Source organism: Mesocricetus auratus, unplaced genomic scaffold, assembly GCF_017639785.1.
Source record: "Mesocricetus auratus isolate SY011 unplaced genomic scaffold, BCM_Maur_2.0 Super-Scaffold_100047, whole genome shotgun sequence".
Classification (NCBI taxonomy): domain Eukaryota; kingdom Metazoa; phylum Chordata; class Mammalia; order Rodentia; family Cricetidae; genus Mesocricetus; species Mesocricetus auratus.
Genome location: NW_024429224.1, coordinates 3,872,643 through 3,894,019, shown reverse-complemented (window position 1 = coordinate 3,894,019; position 21,377 = coordinate 3,872,643). Strand labels below are relative to the sequence as shown.

The 21,377-nt window shown below is 43.0% G+C and overlaps 1 protein-coding gene across 4 annotated transcripts in view; it reads left to right on the top strand.

Annotated features, from left to right (window-relative positions):
- Positions 1 to 21,377, top strand: part of Scai (suppressor of cancer cell invasion) — a 121,856-nt gene that overhangs the window by 82,640 nt on the left and 17,839 nt on the right. For all 4 annotated transcript variants that reach the window (XR_005873206.1, XM_040735715.1, XM_040735717.1 and 1 more), the window contains 7 exons: positions 3,733 to 3,831; positions 4,236 to 4,388; positions 8,596 to 8,697; positions 9,015 to 9,116; positions 10,044 to 10,122; positions 12,512 to 12,611; positions 13,845 to 13,926. Coding sequence is in view for 3 of the 4 variants with exons in the window: in XM_040735715.1 (XP_040591649.1) it covers positions 3,733 to 3,831; positions 4,236 to 4,388; positions 8,596 to 8,697; positions 9,015 to 9,116; positions 10,044 to 10,122; positions 12,512 to 12,611; positions 13,845 to 13,926 (717 nt within the window). In the remaining variant the exon portion in view is untranslated. The remainder of the gene's footprint in view (positions 1 to 3,732; positions 3,832 to 4,235; positions 4,389 to 8,595; positions 8,698 to 9,014; positions 9,117 to 10,043; positions 10,123 to 12,511; positions 12,612 to 13,844; positions 13,927 to 21,377) is intronic.

Below are 21,377 nucleotides of genomic sequence, written 5' to 3'. Positions count from 1 at the left end.
TTTGGATATCCTGTTGTCCTGTGTCATGGAGCTATAGATTTGGATCTGCAGATGAGGCCCTTCACGTGCTCGGGCAGTTCATAGATGAGATGGATGTTGGGGTGGGCTACCTCATAGTCCTGGTTCTCTGCCTGGGTAGCTGGGTTGGTCAGTCTGCCAGCTTTTCCTCATTGTCAGCTAGCTCACCCAGTGTAGCGGACAACAAGGAGTGGGGGTCCCAGTTCTCCTGTTTTCACATCCTTGGGTCCAGCTCACCCATACTCACACTGAAGGGACCAGACCCTCACCCAGCCCCCTGCTTTAGCAGCTATAACAGCCTGCAGAAAAGACCCAGCAAGAGGTGGGTCTCTGACTTACTCGGCAACATGTGCTGAACTTCTCTGACCTTGTCCAACCTTGCCCCAACCACTTGACCAATCAACACAGGACAGATTGTCCAAGCCTGGAAGTGCACCAGTCCTGAGACTCTTGCACACCCCAGATACTCACCTTACTCTACCCCAATAAATTCCCTGCCCAGTTAATCCCAGCACTTGGGAGGCAGAGGCAGGCGGATCTCTGTGAGTTCGAGGCCAGCCTGGTCTACAAAGTGAGTTCCAGGACAGTCTCCAAAGCTACAGAGAAACCCTGTCTCGAAAAACCAAAAAAAAAAAAAAAATTCCCTGCCCAGAGGTCTCTGGGGGTCCTTCTTGCTCCACCCACTGAGTCAGACGATGGAGAACCCTAGCTGATACAGTTAACTTGTTAATCATTTAAAGACTCTTTGCTTTTGCATTGGGTCAGGTGGGTCTCTTGGTGGTTTTGGGGTTCAGAATTTGGGCACAACATTTAGGAGCTTGTCCAGGATCCCAGAACCCACCTTGTTCCCCCCATTGAGTCTCGAGGCATCAATATGAGGTAACTTTCTGTTTTGCTTTCTGTGTCTGGTTGTTGGAGCCTTGGTTTCTGTTTCTGTTTCCTTTGGAGAGGCTGAGTGGGTCGCTTCCCTACCTGTTGGGTGAGTTCTGTGTTATCTGTTCTGTCATGGCCCTCTGCCTGTTTTGGCTTGAAGTCATAACAGGCCAAGAGGGCCTTGGCAGACGTGCCTGTAAGCCAGGCCTGGGTAATCAAGGAAATGTCCCGACTTTCCTTTTGAGCAGGTATTTAACCGAGGGTTGGATTGACCAGCCGTTCATTTCTTGTGGGGGTCCAGTTGAAGATTGGATTAGCCTGCTGGGGAAGTTGCTTCCCATTCATTTCAGGCCTTGTAGGACGCTCTAGCAATGGAGAGGAGTCTGGCCATTTGAGAAAGTTTGAAACTTGAAAGTTATTGAGATGGGCCCTTTTGTCTAAGTGTGTGTTTGTCTGTTGTTGTCTTGACTCTGAAACCCGGGAGGGCGCCCCAGTTGCCATGGGCAGGCGTCGTGGCCACACCCGGGGGAGCCCAACCGGCGCTGGTGCATCCCCCTCCCTTTGTCCTCATCCTCCTCCTTGCACTGCTGGTTTTTCTGCTTGGCACCTCGCCACAGCTGGCACCTAACAATCCGATGAAAAGCAAAGAGTCTTTCATCAATTAAGAGTTAACTGTATTAACCAGGGTTCTCCATTGTCTGAAACAGACGGTGGAGTGAGAAGGACCCAGCAGGACTGTGGGGCAGGGAGTTTATTGGGAGTGTCTGGGGGTCCCCAACAGTCTCAGGATTAGTGCACGTCCAGGCTTGGGCAACCTGTCCTGATTGGTCAGGAATGGTTGCTATGCTTAGAGGCCCTCCCAGGGCAGTTGCTATGCGCTGCCCTCCACTGTTACCATAAAGCACATCCAGAGCCCACCAGCTAACTTGTGATTGGTTCCTTGCCACATGGAGGGTAGCTGGTTTCCTAGTGATGGGAAGGTCAGACAAGGTCAGGAACTCAGCACATGTTGCTGAGTCAGATGCCTGCATCTTACTGGGTCTTTTCTGCAGCCTGTTACAGCTGCCAAAGCAGGGGGCAGGGTGGGGGTCTGGTCCCTTCCTTACCCCCTCCTAGAAGTACTACTGACAGGACCCAATCATGGGTCCTGCTTGCTAGGGACTGAGAGGGGTAGGCCCTAAGCCATTAGCTGACAGATTTTTCTAGGGGAGTGACATTTGCATCCATTGCCATTTTGTTCCCCATGTAAGGGAGTTTCCTTTTGACTTAGCACCTCAACCAGGGAAAAGGGATGACGTATTCTTTTCTATGACTGCTTCCAGCTGACTTCTGGGCCACAGCACAAAGAAGAGCATGCGCAGTGCCTTGCTTTGGCAGAGCACTAGAGCTGACTCTGTTGGGGATGTAGGTCCTGTGTATGTGAGAGCAGGAATGCCTTGGGATGGCAAGGGTGAGGGAAATACACCCTCGCCCCACCCTTGCCATGTGACAGGTGGGAGAGCCTGCCTTGGGGAGAATGAGAACAAAAGGACTGGCCCTGCCTGCAACCAAGTGCAGCAGTCTGGAGCGCCAGCCCTTCATCTTGCCTGGGCAAAACAGAGCTGCCTGTAGGTAGGACAATAGATGCAGACGTGGTCCTTGGTAACAGTCCAGGCCTGTATGTCGTTGTGACCCTAGTTGGCATTGCACCCAAATGCCAACATGTCTCCAGACCCCGGGTATCCACTCAGCCTTCTATGGTAACAAGACCCATGGACATCAACACAGAACCTGGCTGTAGTGGGGCCATGGATCCAGATATTGCCTCCCACCACAGATAGGAACTGAACGATACCATGGCCCTGGATGGCGCACAGGTCACCCAAGTCTGTATGGCCCCGGCACCAGCTTGACCCTATAAGACCAACATGGTCTTAGGTGTCAGCCCAGACTGCAGGCCTCTGTGTGGCCCTTGGTGGCAACAAGAACCATGGACATCAACTCAAGAGCACAGCAGCAACAGGGCCACAGACCCACACACAGTCCCCAGCAGCAGTCTGGGCTAGATGTCACCATGGTCCTCGGTGGTGACAGAGGAATCCTGGACCAGCATGCCTTTCCCCATAATGACAGCACATCCCTTGAACATCAGCTTGGTCATAGATAGTGGCCCAGACTCCAGCATCCACAGGACCCTCATTGGTAATAGGAGCCACAGACATCAACACAGATCCCTATAGCTGCATCAGGGTCACAGACCAAGTCATGGCCTTTGGCCACAGCCCAGGCTCAGCCATCGCCATGGTTCTGAGTTAGGCAAGTAGGACATCTACCTCAGACCATTCCTCACCACCCTCCTCTCCTGATCTGCCTCTCTCCCCTGTACATGAATCATATTCTCTCTCTCCCTCTCCCTCCCTCTCTCTCTCTCTCTCTCTCTCTCTCTCTCTCTCTCTCTCTCTCTCTCTCTCTCTCTCTCTCTCTCTCTCTCTCTCTGTCTGTCTCTCTCTGTCTGTCTCTGTCTCTGTCTCTGTCTCCACCCTGTATTCACTCACCACAATGGTACCCAATTGTCCAGTACTAGAGGTGGTGGGCTCACAGGTATAATTCTTCCCCCCGGGGTCTCTAGATGAGATCACAATTTTTTACATTCATTGTGTGTGCAAGCATCATAGTCACACAGGCATCAGGTTAGAGGACAACATGCAGGAATTGGTTCTCCTTTTAGCAAATGGGTTCCATGAATTGACCTCAGGTTGTCAAGCTGGGTCACAGGGACATTTATCTGCTGAGTCCACCTCAATGGCCTTTCTGCATAGATTTTTTAACAACCACTTTTCTTTGTGATATTTCTAATACCAGGAATTGTCAGATGAAATTGAAGATTATACTCATCGCTTTAATACTGAAGATCAAGTAGAGTGGAACCTAGTGCTTCAAGAGGTGGCAGCATTTATTGAGGTAATTTCTTCTTCTTCCTCTTCCTCTTCCTCTTCTTCTTCTTCTTCTTCTTCTTCTTCTTCTTCTCCTCTTCCTCCTCCTCCTCCTTCTCTTCCTCCTCCTCCTCATTTTTTTTTCAAGACAGGGTTTCTCAGTATAACTACCCTAGCTGTCCTGGAACCCACTTTGTAGCCCAGGCTGGCTTCAAACTCAGAGATCCACCTGCCTCTGCCTCCCAAGTACCGGGATTAAAGGTGTGCACCACCACACCCTGCCTATTGAGGTAATTTCTTGAGAAAAAAAGTTGTCACAGTCACAGGTAGGAAAATGACTGTGTTGTATGTTTATGGTGTGTATGTGACTTTGAGAAGAACAAATAACAGTGGTGTTCTGTGTTGTCATTAACGTGCTTCTTTTTTCTTCAGGCAGACCCTGTGATGGTGTTAAATGATGATAACACCATTGTCATCACGTCCAATCGCCTCACTGAGACGGGAGCCCCCTTGCTGGAGCAAGGAATGATTGTGGGACAGTTGTGTCTGGCTGATGCGCTCATTATTGGTAATTGTAATAATCAGGTAAAGAACTGTGAAGGAATTATGCTTAAAATTAACTGTGAAAAGGTTAGTTTTACCCATCATAGAATTCTTCCCTTATAAGATCCCTAACATGGCCTCACGGTGGTGGCGCACGCCTTAATTCCAGCACTCGGGAGGCAGAGGCAGGCGGATCTCTGTGAGTTCAAGACTAGCCTGGTCTACAGAGCGAGTTCCAGGACAGGCCCCAAAGCCACTGAGAAACCCTGTCTAACCCCCCCAAAAAAATCCCTTACATCTGTGAGGAATGGCTGGGGCTTGAGAGATGACTCAGAGGTTAAGAACACTGACCGCTGTTCCAGAGGTCCTGAGTTCAATTCCCAGCAACCTCATGGTGGCTCCCAACCATCTGTAATGAGATCTCTCTTCTGGCTTGCAGGCATACTTGGAGGCAGAGCACTGTATATATAATAAATAAATCTTTTTAAAAATCAATTATTCCATGTTCATACATATAATACTGACTTTGAAATTGTTGAAAATTTTTAATAACATAGAAAGATGCTTACTAGTTTATTAATTTACCACTGAGCTACATCCCCAGGTCAGTCAGTATTAGTCACATCTCCAGGGGGGTGGGTGGGTGGGTGCGTGCGTGCATGTAAAAAGACAGTGCATTCACTGATGGATCTTCCTGTTTACATGTAAAAAACAATTGTTGACAAAATAGCTACTTAGATAACATTTCAACAGATGTGGCAAAGGAGAGGTACATTGTTCTAATGTCTGACATCAGGATTTGAGCTAGTCCGAGGAGATAATGGGGTGTTTCTCTGAGAAAGTACTTTGGTTAAAAACCAAAAAGTAAGAAGTTGTCCAGAGTAAGCATGGCGAACAGCAGTAACAGTTCTGCCACTATCAGAGCCTGGTGGGCTGGGAAGATGAGACACTGGTAGAGGGCTGCACTTGGCGGGAAGGGGCTGAAGAGAGCAGGAGGCACAGGAAGAAGCCAGCAAGGTTCTCCAGAGTGCACAGGAAACTAGCAAAGGGCCAGGGCGAAGAGGGTAGCTGCTAGGGCTGCACTCTGAAGAGGGAGTTTTCCACAACGTTTATTATTTGCTATTGTTTAAGTTTCAGTTGTCAGACATGTAATGGGCTTCACTATCACACTTGCATATGTACATATAGATAAATGTCGATATAGCAGCATACTTTGCTGCTGCTGTTCATCCACCTGTCCTGGAGAGGATCATCTGGGATGTAATTGTGCATAGTAGATTGGAGACACAATGGAGTCGGCAGAAAAGTTGGCAGGAAACTCACAGAAACCTCAGTGAGTGGTAATCTCTTCTTATGCTACAGGAACAGAGGTAATAATCAATCTGCAAGGCTGGTTTCCACAGATGCTTGGAAGGTACAGTTCATAGCATTGATGTGCCAATAGGCTTGAAGTGTGGAATGTATGTGCTCTGCTGGCATGGCAGCAGGTCTTTAATAGTGGTTTGGTGTGGTAAGACACACTTGTAAGCCAAGCATTTGGGATTGCAAAGGCAGGAGTATTGCTGTAACTTAAGGCCAGCCTGGGCAGTGCAACAAGGCTGTCTTTAGTAGTAGTCATCGTAGTAGTATTTTTGAGATAGCATCTCACTATGTAGCCCTTGCTGTCTTGGAACTCTCTATGTGACTAGGCTGGCCTCAAACTTTGCCTCACAAATGCTGAGATGAAAAGAATGTTTGAACTGAGCCTGTCTCTGCTTCTCAAGTGCTAGACTAAAGGTGTGTGCCACCGTGCCCAGCAAGACCCTGTCTTTAAAAGCAAAAGAGTAACCAAACTAGCAAACGACCTCAAAAATAGGAAACTAAGAAACTGTAAATTGGGGGTTGGAGATATGGCTCAGTTGTTGAGAGCACGACCTGCTCTTTCAGAAGACTGGGTTTGGGTTCAGCTCCCAGCACCCACATGGCAGCTCACAGCTGCCTGTATCCAGGGTATCTTACACCTTCACACCAAAGTACATAAAGTAAAGGTAAATAAATTATTTTTAAAAAAGAAAGAAACTATAACTCTGTAGAGCGTGTTCATTAGAACACAAAAAAAGTCAAGTGAGGTAGCACATGCCTGCCTATAGTCACAGCATGTGGAAGGCAGAAGTAGGTATTGAGGCCATCCTGGACTACAGAGTAAGACCCTGTCCAAACAAACTGGAAAAAAGAATGAGTGAGACTCCTGGCATTGGTTCTGTCCCGAGAGTTTGCTCTTGGGTACCTCCTCTTTGACAGTGGAAGAACAGAAAACCAGGCTGGTGTCTCCTTGCTCTGTCTAGAACTTGTTTCATCCTACATGTAGAGGTGAAGGGTAGAGAACAGTTTGAGGCTCTGATGCAGTTTTATAACAGTTTTGGAAATTCACTGGTGTTTTGAAATGTTAAATATTTTCAGAAATACCTGTATTAATGACTGTAATTGATAACTTTTTTATTTCTTTTTTTATCCTGTGAAGTTTTGGATGAGGAGAAACAGGGTTTTGCTGATCTGCTAAAAAGAAATATTAAATGGGATTAGGAACCAGTAGGCAGAGGCAGGCAGATCTCTGTTGGGTTCGAGACCAGCCTTGGCTACAAGAGCTAGTTCCAGGACAGCCGCCAAAGCTACAGAGAAACCCAGTCTTGAAAAACCAAAAAATAAACAAATAAAAAAAATGAGATTAGGGTGTGGCTTAGTGGTAGAGCTTGCATGAGGCCCCTGACCCTGATCCCAGCACTGTATTACGTTTTTGCTTTGATGTTAGAAAAGGGGTCTCTCTGTGTAGGCTAGGCTGGTCGCAAACTCACAGAAATCTTCCTGCCTCTGCCTTCCAATCTGGGATTAAAGGCATGCGCCCACCTGGTCTGAGGTGCAGTTTGAAACTTTACTGAATAATCTTTCTAAACAAATACCTTAACTAAAACATTTCTATTTTATTTTATAGAAGAAGATACTTTAAACCTCTCCTCTTGGTTCTGTCATCCCATGTTCCTAGATCTTCTGCTTAAGTATTATTAATGTTCATTGTTTTGTGTGTGTGTGTAAGGGAGTCAGAAGCCCTGTAACTGGAGATACAGACAGGTGTGAGCTGCCATGTGGGTGCTGGGGATTGAACCTGGTCCTCTGGATGAGCAGCCAGTGCTCTTAACTGCTAATCCATCTCTCCAGCCCCAAGAGAAGAATGCACTCTTAAATGCTGTGTAGTACCAAAACATTGAAGAAATTATAAAGTATGAATCCAGACATAGCTCAGCTTAAACAAATGTTACCATGTTTTGTAGGACTGTTTTTGTAGTTTTGTTGCTTTTTAAAATCCATCTGAGGAAATAGATACATTATGAACAACCAAAACACTGTTTAGTATACAAAGTAGATAGTAAGCATAGGAGTGTCACTGCACATTTCTTCTGCTATATTTGCCTCTTGAAAGTCTTGTAATTAGAGTTTGAGAATAAAATATGAGCTGTCTCTGGGCATGGTGGTCCACGCCTTTAATCCCAGCGCTTGGGAAGCAGAAGCAGGCAGATCTCTCTGAGTTCCAGACCATTGTGGTCTACATACAAAATTCCAAACCATCCATGGAAGCACAGTAAGAACCTGTCTCAAACAAAGAAAAGCCAGCCCACCATAGACAAAGAACTACAGGCAACTAAAGAAAGCTGTCTGTGCAAGAGTAGTCCTGCCCAGGGGTGTGTTCCCTCATTGGTCAGCTGTGGTCAGCTGTGAAATCATATACATATAAGTAACACGTGAGTGGACTGAGCAGGTTGTATTTGTATATTTAGATGCACACACATAAACACATACACCAATAGCAACTACAGAAAAAGAGGCCATGGTTTCAAGAAGGAACAAGGCAGGTAGTACATGGAAAGGATCGGAAGGGGGAAAGGAAAGTGAGAGAAGATGGAATGTCTGTATTAAAAATGAATATATATATGTACATATATATATATAAGCTGTTATTAAGTATACTTGAAAATCAAGAGTAATAATATGATTAAAGACCAGAAGTTAAGCTGGGCGTGGTCACGCATGCCTTTGGTCCCATCACTTTCAATACAGAGGCAATCGGATCTCTGTAAAGTTAAGGCCAGCCTGGTCTGCAGAGAGAGTTCCAGGACAGCCAGGGCTACACTGAGAAACCCTAGCTTGAAAAATTTTTTTAGAAAGAGATCAGAAGTTCTGCTTATTAGATTAATAACCAGGTTTATGTTTCTTACAGGTTAAATTCAGTGAACTGACTGTTGACATGTTCCGGATGTTGCAAGCCTTGGAGAGGGAGCCAATGAATTTAGCTTCCCAGATAAATAAGCCAGGAATACAGGTGACCCTCTGCCCACATTTACCATTGTAGTAACTCTTACTGCTTTGGCTTCTCTTACACGTGTAAGAATTCTCTCAAGCCTGCCTTGGGTACCTCACAGCTGTAAGGCACACTAGATAGCCAGACAGTTGCATGTTAGTAGAGGCTTGCCTGAGCTATGTAATGAGTTCCTGTGACAAAACAGAAAGCTCTCAAAAAGACAGAGAAGCTGATAGGCACAGTTATAGACACTGCATAAAAACAACAGAGACTGTTGACCCTGATGACTCAACTGTCATATAATAACACTTAGTGTCCTTTTGGGTGTGTCACCATAGGAGTCAGCTGACAAGCCCACCAGACGAGAAAACCCCCACAAGTATCTGCTCTACAAACCGACCTTCAGCCAGCTGTACACTTTCTTAGCAGCATCTTTTAAGGTGTGTATGGTCCAGTCCTTTCTCCTGCAGTGGGGAAAGTGTGAACTTGGTCACTCTTGAGATGCCTAACTTAGTGTGAAGTGTTCTATGAACAAGTGCTGTTCTGGTAGTGATTCTGACCCTCAAAGCTGTTGTGACTTAAAGTGTATAGTGATCTAGGAGCATGTACAAGTGCTGTTCGGGTAGTGATTCTGATTCTTGCCATTTTGGGAATGGTAGTTGCTGATGATGTGAGATTTTTTTTTGTCATCAGTCAGAGACTGTTGGTTAATTATCATTCTCTCCCTTCCAGATTTTTATTACTAAAGAACTTTGGGCTTAACAACTGAGAAACAAAAACAGAATGTATAGCAGTCCTGTGCCCAGGCAGCTCTGTGAGATGTTGTTACTATCTGATAGAAGTATGTGGTGAATGCCTATAACGCTGCTTTTGGACAGGAGTTAGAAGTCGTCTTGGCCACACAGTAGCAAGTTCAAGGGCCACCTGGATATATCAGTCCACAGCAAAGTTGAGGCCAGTGTAGGCTCCATGCAGCCTCAAAAAAAAAAAAAAAGGAATGATGGTAATTACGTGGTATCTTCCGAAAATTTATATAGAGGAAGGTGTGGAGGGGAGTTTGCCCTTTTTTTTCCCAGTGGAGATTTTTCTCTTCTCCAGTTCTGCTAGAACATGCTCCTACAGATGGGGAGTTGAAAGTGGAAAATAAGCTCACAGCTTTGGGCAGCAGTGAGGCAATGTAGACTAGAGTCAGTTTTCCATGTGATCTTCAGTTGGAACAAAGGGAATCTGATAATTCTCTCAGAAATGACAGCAATGTGCTAAACGGCATCACTTCCCCCACAGCCTTACATTGTCCTGAACTTTAAATAAAACTTTGTTGTTTTTTCTGTCTGTGGTTTTGTGTGTGTGGTTTTCTTTCCTTTCAGGAGCTGCCTGCCAATAGTGTGCTTCTGATTTACCTGTCAGCTACTGGCGTTTTCCCCACAGGTCGTTCTGATGGTGAAGGTACAATAAAGGAATGCTCCCACTGTGAGCAGGACTTGAATTTTCTCCATTTTCTACAAGACAATGGCCCACAGCCCAGAGACCACCTCAGGCTTTTCAAAGAAGCTTACAAATTTAACTGGTCTGCAGTGTTGAAAAGAACGTGCTTAACTGTTCACATTCAACTATTGTTCCTTGAAGTCCAAATGACCTGAAAGAATACATAGATCGAATCTGTCAAAAGCATCATATGTAGATTTATGCAAATGCAGTGGATGATTGACACTGCAAAGGGTTATGGAATCTGCCACCTATCTACCTGACATCGTTGGTCATTGTAAGCTTTTAATACACTCAGGGGTCTGGTCAGAGGCAACAATCATGGTCGAAAGTCTTAGTAGAAATCAGTGTACTTTTGTAACTGTGAAAGTTCAAGTCCTTGTTATGATTTTATTTTCAATCCTTTTTACTTTGTTGCTATGGATTCAATTCATGAAATATTGGGATGCTGTTTCAGAGTAAAATGTAAAAGTGTCAGAACATATGAGCTCAGAAATTGTTCAGACTACATTAACAACTTGATGAAAATGAAGGAATTAAATCTTTGGAGAAAAAGTAGTTTAACATTTTCAACATTTTCCTCCTCATCTGTCTGTTGGAATTGGCATTCCTTTATAAAATGCATGACCCACCATCTTCCTTGCATTACCTACAGAGTAGTAGAATGTTACAGTGAGAACAAGCCAGGGCAAAGCTCGTTAGTCTTTATGTTGCAGCGGTGTTGTAAGGACTATAATCCGACTGTGGCGTGAGGTGATGGGGTGTAGTAGAACACTGACGGGCAGATAACGAGGGAGGGGAAGAAGACAACTCGGCAACTGCCTTAGTCTTTATTTAAATGTCAGTCATTTTATATTTAAGTATCTCCTGTTTGAAAACGTGTTACTAAAGCACATATTGTGGGTCTTTTTTTTTTTTTTTTTTGGTTTTTACGAGACAGGGTTTCTCTATGTTGTTTTGGAAGCTGTCGGTCCAGCCCAGCCTCGAATTCACAGAGATCCACCTGCCTCTGCCTCCCGAGTGCTGGGATTAAAGGTGTGCGCCACCACCGCCCGGCCATATTGTGGGTCTTAAATTAGACTATTGACCTCTTATTTTACATTATGTAGTTGATACAGGTACTAATTGAATGAACCTTTCTCAGAGATTACCTGAACATCCCACAGTCACTGTTCAACTTACACAAGAGTTAACTAATTCTTAAGACCAGTGGGGAAAGACTAGCATGTAAACCATAATTAAAGAGGTTTATATAACAGTAAAATAATGGATTTTCCATGTACTGGAATTTGGCAGAATATTTTGTAAAAATGAAGTTTTGTTAATCAGAATTTTCAAGTTCAATTCTAATTTTTCTTTAAATCTTGCATGTAGTAGTCAATTTAAAATTATGTTTACTGGATCAGATACAATAGTGTCCCTGTAGTGCCAGTTACTCAGGGTGCTAAAGCAGTAGGATCACTTAAGCCTCAGAGCTCAAGACCAGCCTGTGCAACATAAGGAGAGTCCTGAGTCCTGAACACATGTATGGGGGGGGGGGGAGAAACTGCAGTTTGCAAGTTAGCAGCTTTCTTTGTAAGGTACTTTTGTTAAAGCAGAGATTGAAATTTTGTTCGAAGTGTAAATGTTATTTTAAATATCCCAGGTCTCCATCCCTTTTTACCACCCAAATTAATGGGATGCTGGAGATTCTTGGTTTTGTTGTTGCTGCTGAGTTGTTTTGTTGGGTTTTTGTTTGTTGTTTGTCTTTTGTTGTTGTTTTTCTTTGTTTTGTTTTGTTTTGGTTTGGTTTTTTTGGTTTTTTCGAGACAGGGTTTCTCTGTGGCTTTGGAGGCTGTCCTGGAACTCGCTTGGTAGTCCAGGCCGGTCTAGAACTCACAGAGATCCGCCTGCGTCTGCCTCCCAAGTGCTGGGATTAAAGGTGTGCGCCACCAACGCCCGGCAGTTTTTCCTTGTTTTTGTCAGAGTCTCTCTATGTAGCCCTGGCTATTATGGAGTTCACTATGTAGGCTGGCACAGAGATCCACCTGCCTCTGCCTCCTGAATGCTGGGATTAGAGGGATGTGGCACCATGCCTGACTGTAGATTCTTATTTTGTTTCTCATTATATTCTGTTTGAAAAGCTGATAAATAATTAAGTGATTTTTAAAAGCATTGAAGTAGGTAGTGTGCTGAAATTATGAAAATATTGTGTTATAGTAAAATGTTAAATTTAAAGATTATTTAAATGTTTTGTGCTTATCTTGCACTTGTATCAAAAGGAGATTCACTGGTACTCCTGTGTCTGAGCTTCAGGTCAGTCTGTGTTTCCCTCCTGTTGAATTCTAGGTTTCTTCTCTTTGTTCTTTAGGTCCTTACGACTTTGGAGGTGTTCTTACTAATAGCAACCGGGACATTATAAATGGAGATGCAATCCACAAACGAAATCAGTCCCACAAGGAAATGCACTGGTATGTATTCTAGTGTTTCTTTTTACTCTATGGATCAAAACTCTTTAAATGTTAAGAGAAATGGGAACTTCATTTTGTGACTAGATAGGTTCCCTCAGACTACTGTTAATAGCACTTGTTTATGTTCTTGTATGAAGGCTTGCTTCCTGTTTTTATAGCACAGAACCATCTTTAGAATTCCTCTAGCTGAGAAAAGAATTCTGCTTTTAATGAACAATGGGCTTGTCTGGCAATGCTTTATATTAAATATCAACTGTTTAACTGAAAAACAGATAAAGAAAAAAAAAGAAAAATAGATAAAGGAGGAAACCAGGCCTGTGTATGTTCAAATTATTTGTGAGTATATGCACAGCGTCACTAATCATCTAATCAAGTATTGTTGAGGATATGAGCAGAGAGCCCATGAAGACTGTTGTGAGAATATAATTTGATTGGTACAATTATTATGGAAAATAGTATGGGTATTCCTCAAAATGTCAAAATAAGGGCCAGTGAGATGGCTCAGCAGGTGAGTGCACTTGCCACCAAGCTTGATGACCTGAGTCCAACCGTGCGCCTACAGGGTAGAAGGTGTGAGCTAACCCTCCACAGTTGTTCTGACTCCACGTGAGCGCTGTGGTGAAGGTGTGTGGTGCATTGGGGGCAGAGGGAAGAAATAAATACATGTTAACAAGTTTACAATAGGCCAAGTATAATAGCATATGCTTGTAATGCTAGCACTTACAAGTACAAGATAGTCTGTGCAGGCTACATAGCAAAGTCATTCATGTCTCCAAATGAATGAGCAGATGAATAAATACATAAATAGATTTGAACTATACAGCTGAGAAGGTGGTTCAACAGCTTAAGCCCTTGTCACCAAAACAAGAGAACCAGGGTTTGGATCCCAGAACCCATGCAATTGTTGGGTGTGTGTGGGCCGGACATGGGTAAGAAGAAACTCATGCAGCAAGCTGGCTTCCTAGATTACACATCTTAGCATGCTCTGGGTTTGCTTGAAAGGCTACCTTAAATAATAAGGGGAAAAATGGTTTAAGAAGATTCCCAACATTAAGCTCAAGCCTCCATTGATGCCCAACATACACACACAAAGAAGAAGATGCCTGTACCCCATATTCATTACAACATTACTTACAAAAGTCAAGATTTACAAATAACCCATTGAGACTTGGGAGTGCAGTTACAAAGTTCCTCACTTGTTTTGTTTTATTTTATTTTGATTTTTTTCTGCAGCCTTCATCCTGGAGATCTCTATCCGTTCACAAGGAAACCCCTGTTTATCATCGTGGACTCCTCCAATAGTGTTGCCTATAAGGTGAGTCCCTGGAGAGCGAGTGTGTGTGCCAGGTATATAGCACTAGCCCTTTTATTTTGCTTTGTTTTACTTACTTAATTTTACAGTTTGTATTTAGTGTTTCTTTTCTTTTGAGGTTGTGCATGCTAGTCAGGATCTGATGCTATGAATAGAAACAAGAAGAAACGCATGAATGGACTCTCAGTGGAAAATAATAAATCCTCCTGCAGAAAAAAAATTTTCAAGATTTCCAAGATCTCTGGTGGGAGGTTTATTTTTGTTATATAACCCAGAATGTTTTCTTTCAGAGCTAGAGATGATATCGGAGGCTTATTTTCTAGTTTTTAAACACTGCATTCCTGCACACCTAACTGTTAGAGTTTAAATGAAACTCTATCTTATGTTACATAGTGATGATCTTGAATATTAACAATTTTATATGTGCTTTGTTTTTTCATGATTGAGCCTGAATGTTGGAGTGAGTGACAATGGTTTAACCAGGAAGTACTTTTGCAATATTTTGCCATTGAGACAAATCCTTGGTGGCTGGAGAGATGACTCAGTGGTTCAGAACACTGACTGCTTTCCAAAGAACCCAGGTTCAATTTTCAGCACCCACGTGGGCAGCTCACAAATGTCTGTAACTCCAAGGTTTGACACCGTCACACAGACACACATGCACACTAAACACCAGTGCACATAATTTAAAATAAACTAGACAGGCTTTATTCTCTTTTATGTTTTATTCGGGTATTTCATTAGGGAAAAGCATGTCCACACGGAGCTGGTTCTTGTTTCTGCTCCTGAAAGTTCTTCTACTGTGGTTATCAACATGAATGGAGAAGCAAACATTAGTCAGTTTATTCTAGCATGGCAGTGGAAATGGCTGTGTGGCCAAGAATGGTGACCCAACATGTATGTTTTCTGTTTTCTCATGTTTAGTTTCATTTTAAAAATAAAACATGGCTGGGCAGTGGTGGAGCACACCTTTAATCCCAGAGCTGTGCTGGAACTCGCTCTGTGGACCAGGCTGGCCTCTAATTCACAAAGATCCACCTGCCTTGGAATTAATGGCTTGTGTCACTGCCTCATAGCTTGTTTCTATTTCCTATTTCATTTTGCCTTTTTGTTTGTTTGTTTGTTTGTTTGTTTGTTTTGTTTTTTCGAGACAGGGTTTCTCTGTATTGTTTTGGAGGCTGTCCTTGAACTCACTCTGTAGACCAGGCTGGTCTCGAACTCACAGAGATCTGCTTGGCTCCCGAGTGCTGGGATTAAAGGCATGTGCCACCAATGCCCATCTTCTTTTTGCCCTTTTTATATAAGACCTTATTCAGAATATCATAACTCCTGCTTGTCTGGCTCTAAAGAAACTGGGTGAGTGAACACGACTTGTCATGCCTGAGATGGATCATCTAGTTAGTTGGATCATCTAGTTAGGTCTCCCTTTATGCTTACATCATACTTATCAGATAACACCTCTGCCTAGAATATGCAGTTTTGAATATCAGCGTGTGTGTGCTTTTCCTGATGTCTGCACTGTGGCTATTTGGATACATATATCTTTGTCCTCCCCCTACCTCACATTTAAGATTCTTAATAAATACGTGGTGAACGGTGAGGTGAAGGTCCTGTATCCTTATCTTTTCTATAAGGAATCTTTATGCTACAGAGTAAATGCCCTTCTCATTCCAAATTCCTGTTCTTTCCACTCTTGGAAGAAAAGGAGCTTTGCATGCTAGTATGAGCTTCCTGGCAGAAGGAGGAAGTGATAGATCTGTGTGACAGCTATGACCCGTGTTTTGCCTAGCGTGTTTCCATTCATTTTAAAGTGAGCAGTTCTCTGTGGTAATGTAGCATTAGCTGGAAGTTTTAAAAAAATCCCCAGTAACTTTAGGAAATTCTTAATTTTTTCCTTAAGGGGAAGAAAAGATTCATTGTGATTATTGAAAGTTTAAGTGCTGGGTCTCTGCCATTGTAAATGGCTGTCAAAACCAGGTTATCATGAAACAACCTTTGAAACACGAAAAATAAATGACCCAGTGACTGGTATTGGGGTTCAACCTGAAGGTCGGGGAAGCAAAGTAGCACCACTAGCTCTCACCTCAAGCTCAGGCTGAAAGGGCTGATCCATGCATGAGCTCTTCACCGGACTGTAACCTCTCCTCAGAGAGGCTGGACAATGAATGCCTCATACTGAGTCTGTTCTTGTCCTGGCATTAAAGACATGAGTTCTGTTATTCTTTTAGACTGATTCAATCTTATGTAAACCTGGGTGACCTTGAACTCAAAGAGATCCATCTGCCTTTGTCTCCTGAGTCCTGAGATTAAAGGTGTGTGCCACCACTGCCTGACCTCTATAGTTTGTGGCTGACTTTGCTTTCTGAATCCTCAGGCAAGCTTTATTTATTAAATCATAAGTAAGCCTTAGCCTAAATCGTTTGATGTAAGCAAATTGCTTGTACTCTTGTGTGACTTTTACCACATAGTCAATTATACCTGGCCCCCTGCCAGCCCCCCTCCAATTCCAGAATTCCATTTCTTTCTGGCTCTTTTGAAATTCCTTCTTTTAGCTTCTTATACTCTACACTTAGTCTGTAATGATTATACTTTTGTTTGAACATGTCAGGGTCTGTTAAATGATTTGAATTGTTAGGTTGGAGTTTTTCGTTCATGTTAATGACTGTTCTCAGCCATTATCTCTTTACTTGCTGACTGTTGAGCCTTTCTCCCTTTATAGTTTACTATTTTTAGCCTTCACTTTTCTTACTTGAGATTAATATGCAGATATTGGTATTGTCTTTCATATTTGCATGCTTGCTTATTTTTGAATTTTAAATTTTTATGTATATACAGAGAGGGGGGGCAAGTGTCTGCAAAGGCTAGAGGCAGGTGTTGGATCCTATAAAGCTGGGAATTGTGAGTTGCTGATGTAAGTACTATGAATGGAAATGGGGTCCTCTTAAAGTTCAGCAAATGCTCTTAGCCACTGATCCATGTCTCCTACCCAGCATGCTTGACATGCTTGAGTATTTGTGAGTGTGTGCTTTTCTTGGGGTGCTTTGTATAGCAACCTTGGTTGGACATCCACAACTCTGACCTTGTGCATAGCTGTGAAGTTTTAAACTTATGATCTATTTACAGAAAGCCTTTAGTCTAGTTTGAACTTCTTCTGAGGTAAGAATGAGCTTATTCTGTTAGTATGAGCCAAAGGAACAAAGCAGGCTTTTAAGTGTCTACAGTCTTCCTGGGACAAATATATCTAGTTATGAAGCATATCCTAGTATATTTTCTATATATCAAATTATACAGCTAAATAAAAATCTTCCTGACCACCCACAGATAGGTGTGCCCATAGGATTGAGATGTAATCATGAGATTACACACTACAGTGCAGGTATTGGGGAGACACAAAACTACCTTAAGCCAATGTTAGCAACAGTTTCCAGAGTCAATGGGCCTCCAACATGTATCCAGTTGGAAATTCATCAAACAAGTGCAAACTAACAGAAACGACCATACCCAAGACAATTCTATACCACTTCAGACTCCAGATTCCCTTTCTATCTTAAATGCCCTTTCAAAGGTACCTCATATTTGTTACGTATTTTTCTAAATGCTCGATGTACTGGAGCACATTTAATTCTCACAGAGAGAATTCATCACTGTTTTTAGTACTGAGTTTGAATGTAGTGCCACATATACTAGGCAAGCATTTTGCCACTAAGCTCCATCCCCAGCTCCCTTTTTCTTTTTCCATAGAGATAGTGGGGTTTCACTAAGTTGCTTAGACTGGCTTTGAACTTACTCTATAGTTCAGACTAGCCTTGAACTTATAATCTTCCTGCTCTAGCCTCCCAAGTAGCTACAGTAATTATAGACCTACCATTGCCACTTTTCTTATCCTCATTTGATTCATAAGAAAACCAATGCACAGAAAGTTTAAGCTTTTTAAAATGTCGTTATTTTATGTGCATGGATATTGTGTCTACATAAATGCCTGTGCACCACATGCATAGTGCCTGTAGAGGCCAGAAGAGGGTACCAAATACCCTGGACTATAGTTATATGGTTGCGAGCCACTGTATAGGTGCTGGAAAATGAACCCAGGTCTTCTGCAAGGGGAGCCAGTACTCTACTGCTGAGCCATCTCTCCAGACCAAAGGTCACACCCAGCTAAGTGGTTAGCAAAGCTGGGTTTAAACATTCTGATTTTAAAACCTGTGCTATTAATGTAATTGCTTTAATTCCATGCTGTTTGCTCACACCTTTGAACTCTTCATATAATTTATTCATTTTGTTTACTGGAGGCCTGCCTGTATCTGTCACTTGCATCCCTGCCCAAATGTCATCTTCAGGGAGACAGGGTTTTTCTGATTTGTTTACTATCCTATCTTTAGCATCTGAGACAGAGTCTGTTCCATCTCCTCCATGAGTATTTATTGAGAATAGACCTTTTAAAAGGATACTATATTTATTGATGTAAGTTAGTACTAGAGTTTTTGTTCTGTTTCATTTTAAGACAGTCTTGCTTTGTAGCTCGGTTTGGCCTTGAAATTGAGATCCTCCAGTTTAAGCCTCCCAGGTTATAGGCATGAATCACCAGGCCTTGCAGTTTGATACAGTTTTTAACTTACATGTTTTTGAGAGAGAGAGACAGAGACAGAGACAGAGGGGGGGAGAGAGAGAGAGAGAGTGTGTGTGTGTGTGTGTGTGCGCGCGCGCACATGTGTGTGATTATACACCAAATATCTATGGTTGTCCACAGAGACCAAAAGAGGGTATTGGATCTGGATCTCCTGGAGGTGGAGTTACAGGCAGTTGTCAGTAGCCTTACCTATCAGTGCTGGGAAACAAACTTGGGTCTTCTGCAATAATAGAGTGTGCTTTTAACTGCTGACCCATCTCTAATTCCCCCCTAAATTCTAATTGTTTTCAGTTACACACACACACACACACACACACACACACAGGTATGTATTGGGGAATGGGTTGTGTATGTGTGGAGGTCATGAGTAAGTTCTTTTTTTCTACCATTTGGTTTCTGGGGATCAAACAGGGTTACCAGACATGGCTGTGACCACTTTGCTTGCTGAGCCATCTTGCCCCCACACCTTGTTATTTTAGAAAGGGTTTTCACTGGCTGTAGCACAGTAAATAAAAGACCCAGAGGCAGATATTGGTGTTCAAGCTTCAAGATGAAGAGAAGTAAAGCAGCCAAGCCAGTAAATCTTACCTCTTCCCAGCTAAAATGGCTGATGCTGTCTCCACAATCCTCAGAGGCAATAGTCTCTCAGCACGCCTCAGACTGCTGCCTCTCTCAGCATTACTGGAGAATGAATTCCTTCCTATCCAGAATGTGGCTGGAGAATGAATTCCAGCTCTGAGACTGTTCCTGTCTTAAATACCTCTCCTGAGTCCTGGAGTTAAAGGTGTGTGATCCCAAGTGCTGAGATCATCTTTGTGTGAGCTATTTTTCTGTAGGACTGAATATATTTCATGTAGCTCAGTGTGGCCTTGAACTAACAGAGATCCATCTGCCTCTAGCTCCCAAGTGGTGGGATTAAAGGTGTGTACCACCACCACGTAGCCTCTGTAGCTAACTAGTGTGGTTGCTTTGCTATTTTGATCTCTAGTGGCTTTAATAAATCATAAACAATGTATCACCACAATTCCCCTTTTTTGTCTAATACAAAAAGAGAAAGCGATAACTAACATAAGAAAAGCTATATACAATCAGTATAATAAGTATATACAAAATATATGCAGGCAATGAGTTCGTCAACAATGTCTAGTCCATTTACATTTGACAAATTCAGAGAAAATATTTCATTATCTATCCTATCTTGGTGAGTCCAAAGCCTTGAACCTAATTTACTTTCTATTCTAATTTGCATTATCAAATTATCTTTTAATGTCTTTCAAACCTTTCATACTTAACACATCTTTAGTGAGTTTCTTTTCTGAGTCTGGTAAACAAGGAAAACTATAACTATAACTATCTAGTCTTCAACTCCCTCAGAGACCTGAGAAGGAAATAATATTAACTGAGTAAAAAGGAAGTACAGGCAAGTGACTTCCAAAAAATGTGAGAAATGACAGACACAGCTGGCTGCCTGGACAGTCACCCAAGGTTCCTCTGCAGTGCTGGGTCATCCATCTTCAGCCTATAGGCCTAGCATCTCTGACAGACTTTTCAGTGAAGCAGGGTTTTCTAAAGAACTGTCCTGCCTTGTCTCGGCAGGGTTTGCAGTCATTCTTTTTGGTGTCCTGTTTGTCCAATTTGAACAGCATGCTGTCAGCAGTTGAGGCAGGGACACTTCCTTGCCCAGTGTGTAACTTCAGCCATAAAGAAAGTAAGCTCCGTGTGGAGTTTCTTCAATGGCATCACCTTCTCTGACGTAGATTGGTACTGCCAAGAACAATTAGGACCTAGGATTTGCCAGTCATTTTAGGTTAGCTGGCCAATGAGCCCCAAGTCCAACTGTCTCTGTCTTCTCAATGATGGCATTTTAAGCATGTTACCACATTTTTCCTTTTACATGTTCACTAGGCATTGAGCTCAGATCCCCATGCATATGTGGCAAGTATTTTACCAAAATGTAGATATAATCTGATATGCCAGGCATGGTCACCTGTGCCTATAGGTTGAGGTAGGAGTTTCTCTTCATCCTAGGAATTTAAATCCAACCTAAACAACATCATGAGACCCTGTGTCTAAGTAAATAAATAATATATACAACCCGGTATTATCTATCAGAATCCTGTGATAACCCCTAGGTGCACATAATTTCAAGGACTCAGTACTCAGCATATAATTATGTGAAGACTTAGTACAGTAAAATGAAGATAGCAAAATCTGCAAAGGATAACGAATGAACAGGAGTCTGGAGAAAATCAGGTCTAAACTTCCAGGGTGTTGGCCCTGGAGTCACACAGAATGCTCTTCATTCCCCAGCAACAAATTCTTTTTTTTTTTTTTTTTTTTTTTTTTTTTTGGTTTTTCGAGACAGGGTTTCTCTGGCTTTTGGAGGCCGTCCTGGAACTCGCTTGGTAGCCCAGGCTGGTCTCGAACTCACAGAGATCCGCCTGCCTCTGCCTCCCGAGTGCTGGGATTAAAGGCGTGCGCCACCAACGCCCGGCCCCAGCAACAAATTCTGACCATGTGGATTAAGTCCTTTATTTTAGGGATTCTTATTACAGAGCTGGAAGTGCAGGTCAGTTGACAGAGAGCTTGCCTGGTATTTGTGGCGTGTTTTGGTTTTGGGGGTTTTTGTTGTTGTTTGGTTTTTGGTTTTGTTTGGTGTTTTGAGACAAGGTTTCTCTGTGTAACAGCATTGGCTGTCTTGAAACTCACTCCTTAGACCAGGCTGGTCTCAAACTCACAGAGATCCTCTTGCCTCTGCCTCCCCGGTGCTGGGATTACAGGTGTGTGCCTTCACTACTCGGCAAGCTCTGGTTTCTGTCCATGGCAC